Genomic DNA, 9,518 nt, shown 5'->3' with positions numbered 1-9,518 from the left:
TTTTTAATAAACTTGTTGAACTGAAAACCAAGTAGCTGAATTTTCCACTAAAAAAATGAAATGTATGACTAAATAGTTACATTTTAAACCAAACAGAAGAATTCTTTCTTCTAGAAGATTAAATGTTCTACCAAAAAATACGAATTTTTAACAAAATGGAATTTTAAAGCCAAAAGGACGAACCATCTACAAAATGTTTGAATTTTCAACCCAAAATATTTTGTTTTCAATAAAAAAGTTATGTTTCTACCAAAAAAGTCCATTTTCATAAAAATAGTTTAATTGATAACCAAATAATTAAATTTATACTAAAAATATGAATTTTTAACAAAAAAATTAATTTTCAACCGAACAATTTAGTGTTGTACCAAATTGTTGAATCCTCAACCAAACCAGATTAATTTAGAACCAAACAGTTGCATTTTTACCCAAGAATGGTGAATTTTCAAAAAAGATTAATTTTCGAACCAAAAATTTAACAAAATACGTGAATTTTCAACTAGAAAAGATCAATTTAAAATTTTTTAAAATGCCTTTTTAACCCAATAGATGATTTTTTAACCTGAAAGGTTTTTTTTCCAAAAATGGGGCAGTTACTTTTCCAACCAATGCGGTGAATCTAAATTAAATCGAATTTTTAACAAATTAGTGCAACTTTCAAACGAGTAGTTAAATATTCAATTAAAAAGAATAATTTTTAAGCAAGTATTTGAATTTTCAACCAAAATGATGAATTTTCCTGCAAGAAGATTACTTCTTTCCCCAAAAAACCTAACTTTTCAACATAATTGTTAGAGTTTAAAGCCACAACAACAAAATCAACCGAATACTTTAATTTTTCTACCAAATTGTTGAATATTTAACCAAATCAGATTAATATAAACCCAATCAGTTGAATTTTTTGTTAAAAAAGATAAATTCTTAACCCGGAAAATTAATTATTGACTAAGCAGACTACTTTTTAACAAATTGAACTAAAAATTTTAACTTTGTACTAGAAAATTACCCCCTCCTAAAATTGGTAACGTACTTTGTGGACGATCCCTGAGTAAATTTCAAATTCAATTTCTTGGAGTTGTAAGTGGTTCAAAGTATACTTTTTAGGTCTTCACACTTTAAAATCAGAATTGAGAGCTGTATTCATGTCCTCAGTTAAAAAAAAAGTGTTAACAATTCTATTTTATTAACACCTCTCACCAATTAATAATTTTAATGTATTAATACAAAACTGTGCTTACACAATTTTGATTCTTAACTAATTTGTTGGGCTCAGGTTACGAGCATTAATACAGCTTTTAATTAAACTTCATTGGCACAAATTCTTCTTAAGTTTCTCGTCAGTGTCTATTTTTTGTTGTTCCTTTGCATGTAACTTTTTCCAATTCTATTGGCTGGAGTAGGTTAAATGAAAATTGCACGGCCAATTTAAGAACTGAAATTTTTTGTCGCGCTTAATTTTTACTCTTGAAAAAGATTGAACAGTATTTACTCGATTGTCCAAGCAATTATAAGTCTCTCGAGCTTACTTAAAAAAAAAGTCAATTTCCAAAATCCATGAGCTTATAAAAAATGGACACTGCAACTCTAGTTTGTCACTAACATATTGAGTGTGCATTTTTCTGTTTTCGCATGATGCTTGCAAAGGCCACCAGCTCTTTGGCTCCACCCTGGCACAATATTATGTCCCTTTCCCAAATTCCCAGAATCAACAACGAAACCTACAGTGACTTTGGACTTCACGAAGTTGACTTTTCGGAATTTAAAGACCCCTGGGAAGCGTATTCTCCGCAGTTAGATCCCTTTTTAAAAGATATTCAACAAATTAGCCAAGAAAATCCAGAAGATTCAGAATCAGGAAGTGCCTTTCAGAAATCCGGGGAAGGCAAAACTTTTCAGGAACCTCAACAGACTCAGGAATCTGATAATCATTTCGAAGATCATTCCCAATTTCGGGATGATAAAAATAATGAAATCAGGGCTTTTCATCATGAGCAAAAGGAGGAGAGTAAAAATTTTTCTCAGAGTGAGACTTACCAGGCGGAATTTAAAGAGCAGGAAGAGAATCAGACAGACTTTCATCCAGTTTGTGAACATAGGGATCACGAAAGTAGACTAGAAGAATCTCAAATTGATCATGCATTTCAGCCTTATCAAGAAGAACATCATTCGTCTCAGGTTATTCAACCAGAATTTGAAGAAGAATATTCTCATAGTAAAGAATCTGAATCTCAAGATCAAAATATACATTCCCAGGTACATCAGACTTTGTATACAATTCAAAAAAGTGTTAGTCAATCTAAAAGAGCTCCTCCTAGAAAAATTTTGAAAAATATTTTACCTGAAGATAAGACAGGATTGCAGAAGAAACAAGATTTGAAACAAGATAGACAGACTGACAAACAGACTAAACTGCACAGCTTAAGATCCCAAATTCCTATTAAACCCCCCCGTATTTTTCCTAAAAAAAAAGCATCGCTATCTGAACAGACAATGAAGCACCTAGAGAGCAACTATGTAAGTAAAAGGCTCTCAATATTTTTCCAAAAATGTCCGAAATTTTATGAGAAAACGAGTTTTCTGCGCTTGATACTTAAAAAAATCAGACTGAAAGTTCAAATTCTAAATCTTTTAGTCTTCAATAAATACATCAGCTTTTTTTCTTATTTTTTGAAATAAAGTTCTTGAGCTGTGAAAATATTGTGAAGAAATTGTAATAATATTGTGTGTGATTTTTAACAATATGTATACATAATTTAATATTTTTTTCAGCACTGCCTCAATGTAAATTATATCAATAATGCTTTGGTTGCTGTTTTGGGTTTTAGTTTTGATTTCGAAGTTATTATTGTGTTGTTAACTTTTAATCCAATCTTATGTTTTTATATTATTTTTTCCTCTAATTGAAAAAGTATCGGTTTAATATATTAAAATGTTATTACTTTTGTATATATTAAATTATAACATTTTAAATCACGGTTGCTACAAAATCCCAATTTCGAAATTCCCTGACTTTTCCCTAATTAATTTTTATTTTTCCTGAACGTTATACAAATTTTATTCGGGTATAAAAACAACCTTCAATTAATTAATAAAAAAAATCAATAAAAAGTTTATCATTAATATTGATGCAAAAAAACATTTACAAATTTATCTTTTACGAAAAAGATAAATTTTTTAACAAGAATATTAATTTTCAAGGCTAAAGAACTAAATCAATGAATTTTAAATTAAAGAATATCAAATTTGAAGAAAAATTGGAACAAACACATTTTCAGTTAAAAAAATTAATTTTCAACAAAAAACAAATTTTCAAAAAAGTAGTTAATCTTACAGCAAAATAAATGATTTTTTTTACAGAAATTGTAAATCTTCAAACAAACAAAAATTTTTTTTTTCATAAAAAGGTACATTTTCAAAATAAACAAATTATCAACAAAATAGTTTAATTTTCAACCTAATAGATGAATTTGTTAACAAGAATACTAATTTTCGAGATGAAAAGGCGAAATTTTAACTAATTAAATAATTTGTCACAATAAAAGAATAATTTTCAAGAAAAATTAGAATAGAAGCACTTGTAGTTAAAAAATTAATTTTCATCAAAAAAGTGGATTTTCAATCAAATATTTAATCTAAGTTAATAGGTACATAGTACATAAATAGTACATACATAGTTCAAATTTCGAGCAAAGAAATAAATTTTCAATTTAAAAAATTAACTTTTAACCATGAAAATTAATTTGTCTGCTAAAAAATGGATTTTTTACAAAATATATTAATTTTAAACAAATACTTAAATTTTTAAACAAAAAAGATGGATTAAAAAAAAGTGGAATTGTTAGATTTTCACTAAACAAAATAGATTTCAATTTAAGAAAAAAACGAATGTTCAACAAGATAGTTAAATTTTCCACCAAATAAATGAATTATTTAACAATAATATTAATTTTCAAGCCAAAAGACGAATTTTCCACTAAATAAATAAATTTTCAACTAAAAAGGATTGAATTTCAAAAAATTGAAATAGATTCATTTTTATTTAAAAAAATTAATTTTCAATAGAATAATGAATCTTACACCAAAGAAATAAATTTATATGCAAAATTATGAATTTTAACAAAAAAAAAATGAATTTTTAGCAAAAAAGTTACATTTTCAAAATAACAAAACGAATTTTCAACAAAATAGTTAAACTTTCAACCGAAGAAATAAATTTTCAATTAAAAAGCTAAACTTTCATCTGGAAAAATTAATTTTTCTATCAAAAAGATGGATTTTTAACAAAATATATGAATTTTCAACCAAATAGTTTCATTTTTAAAAAAGAAAGGTGGATTTTCAAAAAAAGTGGAATAATTTACTTTTCAGTTAACAAAATTAATTTTCAATAAAAAAAAGAATTCTTTACAAAATAGTTAAATCGTCAATCGAAGAAATTAATTTTTAATAAAAAAGAAATATTTTCAATTAGATAGTTCAATTTTTAACAAAAAGATGGGTTTTCACCAATGAAAGTAGAACAGTAAAATTTCCAGTCGAAAAAGTGAATTTTCAATTCTAAAAAACGAATTTTCAACAAAATAGTTCAATTTTTCGCCAAAGAAATTTTTCAACTAAAGTACAGAATTTTCAACCAAATATTTTAATAAAGATAAATGAAATAGTTGAGTTTATAATTTAAAAAATTTATTTAAAACGAAAATAATGAATTTTCAACCAAATAATTTAATTTAATAAAATGATCGATTAAAAGAAAGGAATAGTTGAATTTATAGATTAAAAAATTATTTTTAAAATAAAAATGAAAACAGAACATTCAACAAAATAGCTCAATCTTCACCAAATAAATAAATTTTCAACCAAAGTAATGAATTTTCAAACAAAATAATTAAATTTTCAACCAAAAAGGTTAATTTTTCACTAAGAAGATTAATTTCCCAACAAATTTTAAATTAAAAGAAGCGAATTTTCAAATAAATAGTGAAATCGTCATAATAAAAAAATTATTTTTCGACCAAACAAATAAATTGTCAAATTAGAAAATTAAATTTATGCCAAAAAAAGTAATATTCAATCAAATAGTTCAATTTTTAGCCAAAGAAATAAAATAATGAATTTTGAACAACAACAAAATGAATTTCTAACCAAATAGTTGAATTTTCAACGAAAAATTACGAAATTTCTACGGTTAGATATGAATTTATTAACTAAAAAGATGAATTTTCTATAAAAAAAGTTGAATTTTTAAACGAAAAATATGAATTGGCAACGAAAAAGTTAATTTTCAACTAAATTATTGAATTTTCAATCCAAAATGATTAATTCCCAAACAAACAAAAATAAATTTTACATAAAGAAAGAATGACATCTTAACCAAATTGTTGAATTTTTAACCACAAAATAAATTCTCAATAAAAAAAAGAATAAAACAAAAATCCTATAAAATTATACGTTTGTAAAACTTATTATGAACGCATTCTTTTTTCTAAATACCATTTCATTAAGTTTCCATATTTATTTAATTAACAGAATTTATATTTTATGTTCATTCTTTAAATAGATAAAATCCAACTAACAGTCCCTGACTTTTCAGAATTCCCTGACCTGTAGCAACCGTGTAAATATGTTTTTAATAATTTAACGTATTTAGGATTGCATTCAGAGATGTAAAATGTGCAAATGCTTTAAAAAAATTCGATATTATTTCCTATTGAATATATTTTTATTGATTTGTTATTTAGGCTGGACTGGCCGGAGCTTTGGCTAAATTAACGTTGGGTGAACCCAGAAGTAACGAACAAATGGTCTTTGAAGAACATATGAGAAAAATGAGTTGGGAGCAAGGACAAATCGATTATTTGGGTAGAGACAGCTTTGATAACATCTGGAAAAAAATTTCTTCAACACTTGCCACTGGGCCTGTGCGAGAAAAAACACCACCTCAGGTAGTGCATATTTTGATTTTTTTTTTATAATACCACTGATATTAAATAATAATTTCTAATCCGGCGATTAAGTTTAAATTCTATTCTAAAACTCTTAAGTTATCCATTTTTAAATTTAAGAATTACTTTTAAAGAAAAGAATTTTTATTGAAAAGATTTTAGTTGCAATCCTTTTTTTTTCAATTAATTTTTTTTTTGCTAGCCGGATTCCGCAGAGTTGAAAAAGGGAGTGACCGAAGCCCTCGCGAAAGCAGAAGTCGAAAAAACAGAAAAGAAAATACCAGAAGAAGTACCTGGTACGTTATAAAATATAAAAGCTTCCAAGAATGCAGTAATATAAATTAAAGATTAGATATTTGATTATTATATTTTTCTAATTTATAATTAAAAGGATTTCATGCGTTCGTAATAAACTTGCTCTAAAAAGTCGTGCTTGAAATTTATTTTTATTTTTTGTCCCAAAGATAATAAGGCATGCGCTAATTAATAATAATATGTTGAAAACTTGATGTCGAGTCTTTCAAAAATCTACTTGATTTCAATTAATTCAATTTTGTGAAAAAATTCTCTATGATTTTTGAAGAACTCGGTCATATTCTACGAAAGTAAATCAGGAAATTGAAGATTTCCAATCAAGGCCATTTTAAAGCGAAAAATTCTGATTATTAAGTTTGAGTGTTTGAATTTTGAAACAGGAGCAGTGAAGAGCGACTAACCGATCCTGGCGTCATAAGCATTGCTGCATTGTCATTTTGCTTTATTTGGGTAAATATTTCAAAAGCTCACGAGTTATCAAGATTCTCTCAAACAACGATACAAAAACATTTTTAAATTTTATTTCACAGGATTTTTTTAAAATCATAATTTACATTTTTTAAATTCATTTTGTGTTAATAAACTCAAATTTGGTTTTTGGGTTCTCATCTTCCATATTTGTTAAATCATTTAGACCAATTAAGTATTATTATTGATATTATATTCAGGGCTCGAATCTTAAAGGTTTTAAGATATAAATAATAATATAATAATAATCTGAATAATAATAGTTTGACGAATAATTTTAATATGAAAAATCTTATGATTTTTTAAATCTAAAATACCAATTTTCGACAAAAAAGAGTAATATAATCTAAAATTGTTAAATTTTTTTAAATTTAGATCAATATTTTTAGTAGAAAACCTCGAAATTAAAAAAAAGTTCCATTAGTTGCATGATATTTCGAAAAAATTTGACAAAACGTCACACCAAAATTTTTAATATAATTGGAAAACAAACACGAGCACTAAGCGCGTGATTTTATTCTTGTCTCGCCAATTTTTAAATTGAAATATAAAATGTTTCTATTTTCGTAGTATCTATCATATAAAATAATTAAAAATAAAAGAAAGAATAATATTTTAAATAATTTATGAATATTAATATCTTAGCTGTAGAATAATTATATAATATTTTTGTATAGAAAATTAAATCTGTGCATACTATTCCCAAATTATGATTCTTCTTTGAAATCTAATTTTTTTGTTTAAATCAAAATTTCAATTTCAGACGAACAACATCAAAACAATCCGAAATTTTTTAAGCCTGATTTTATCATTTTGAACAAAATTAAGTCGCGAAATCTCTCACCAACGAAGATTGTTGATTGTTAAAACATTTTTTTTTTATAAAATCGATCTTTTTAGTTGAAAAATCAACTGTTTTGTAGAAAATTATACTTTTTGGGTTGACAATTTCACTACTTTTCTCAAAAATTCAAATGTTCAGTTAAAAGTTTATATTTTTAGGTTAAAAATTTTGTAGAAACTTCGGCTTATGGCTTAAAAATTCAGCAATTTGGTAGAAAATTCAACTATTTGGTTCAAAATTAATTTTTTTCTTGAAAAATGACATTAATGTGTGGAAAACTAAACTGTTTTATACAGAATTCGTATTTTGGGTTAAAAATTAAAATATTGTAGAAAATTTTTTTTTTTTCAATTTGAAAATTTAACTTTCTTATTACAAAATTCGTCTTTCAGGTTTGAAAATTCAACTACTTAGTTGAAACCTAAACTAACGTGTACGACATTTTTTGTTGTCATCGACTCATAATTTCAGTTGAAAATTCGTCTATTTGCTTAAAAAATTTAATTTTTTGACAATTCCTTTTTTTTGTTGACAATTTTTTATACTCTCATCATTTATGATTGAGAAAGTATTAGAATTGTCGGAAATTTGACATCACACTTTTTCAACGGATCTCCACGTTTCTAGATCCCTTGAAACCGAAAAGCAGGGTTTCACGTTGGCGTCTGTCTGTCTGTCCGTCCGTCCGTCTCTCCGTAAACACGATAACTCTCGAAAAAAATGAATGAATCAAATCCATCTTGGGCACACTTTTTTTAGGTCCTAAAAGAAAGGGCGAGTTCGTGAACCAGACATTTTTGATAAAAATTCAAAAAGTGAGCCCATTTTGAAAATTTTTGAGACCACTCTTTTCTGAATTTGAAAATTCTATGTACGGATATTTATAGTATTAAGAAGAACAAACAATTCATCCTCATGACTTTTTTGATAAAAAGAAAATTCTCAGAGTTATAGCGTTTTCAAAAAATTTTTCAATCAACCGAAAATCAAAATTTGAAGCCGAAAAACGCACGATATGAAAAAAAGTCAAGAGAAGAAAAACATTTATTTTTGAAAGCTCTAAAAGATTATCATAACAAATTTTTGGATTTTCTTCAAAAATCGAAAATTCAAATTTTGATTGCACAAAAAATAATGGAAAATAAAAAATTTCATTTTGTGGACAAACTATGTAGGATACGAAAAAATATGATTTAACAAAAATGGTTATCCCAAAAAAGATCTACAATTTCGTTAAGAATCACCTCTTGATAGGACGCCTACTTTTTGTTTTATTCGTGAAAAATAACGTTGAAAAAAAAATTTTTTAATGTGTCGAAAAGCGACGAAAGTTACGAGAAAAAAATCCAACAAAACCTGTTTACAAATGTCTGTCGGAAATGGAGCGCGCAGCGCGAGTGTCACGATGAGAATGTGTACCTCAAAGCCTACAGAGCTTTGAGAAACTTAATCTTTGACTATACTTAATTAAGTAGACAATTCAGAATATGAAGACGCATATAAATACTGCAATCTAAAAGAGATCTTTTTGATAAAGTTTTTTTCAAGCATTCCAAATGCAAAGAATAAATATGCGAGCGCGAAGCGCGAGATTCAACCGTCGCGCGCCCTAGGCGCCTTCAAACATGCGAGCGAAGGGAGCCGCGCGCGTAGCGCGCGATTAGGATGTGCCCACGAGGCGGGCAGATTTTTTATTTGAAAATATGACTTCCATTTTTGATTGAAACTTTGTTTTTTAGTTGAAAATCCAAGTATTTTGATTAAAAAAAAATGATATTTTTGGTTTAAGAATTCCACCCTTTTGTTAAAAAATCGACTTTTTGGTTTGAAAGCTCAACTACTCGGTTCAAACTTGAATTCTAATTTATTGCTTCTTATGGTTTTTTGAATATCTAGAATATAAATTTTCGACTAAAAACACAAACATAATATAAAATTGCGAATCT

At 26.4% G+C, this 9,518-nt stretch overlaps 1 protein-coding gene across 6 annotated transcripts in view; it reads left to right on the top strand.

Annotated features, from left to right (window-relative positions):
- The window catches only part of LOC117167213 (titin), a 50,587-nt gene that overhangs the window by 36,487 nt on the left and 4,582 nt on the right, over positions 1 to 9,518 (top strand). For 2 of the 6 annotated variants that reach the window (XM_033351972.1, XM_033351971.1), the window contains 3 exons: positions 1,645 to 2,514; positions 5,742 to 5,945; positions 6,148 to 6,241. In XM_033351972.1, the coding sequence (XP_033207863.1) occupies positions 1,645 to 2,514; positions 5,742 to 5,945; positions 6,148 to 6,241 (1,168 nt within the window). Of the gene's footprint in view, positions 1 to 1,644; positions 2,515 to 5,741; positions 5,946 to 6,147; positions 6,242 to 6,640; positions 6,711 to 9,518 lie in introns of all 6 variants that reach the window. The other 4 variants (XR_004466367.1, XR_004466368.1, XM_033351973.1 and 1 more) reach the window with 4 other exon arrangements.

Source organism: Belonocnema kinseyi, chromosome 2 (genome assembly GCF_010883055.1).
Source record: "Belonocnema kinseyi isolate 2016_QV_RU_SX_M_011 chromosome 2, B_treatae_v1, whole genome shotgun sequence".
NCBI classification, from domain to species: domain Eukaryota; kingdom Metazoa; phylum Arthropoda; class Insecta; order Hymenoptera; family Cynipidae; genus Belonocnema; species Belonocnema kinseyi.
This window is presented reverse-complemented; position numbering and strand designations above follow the sequence as displayed.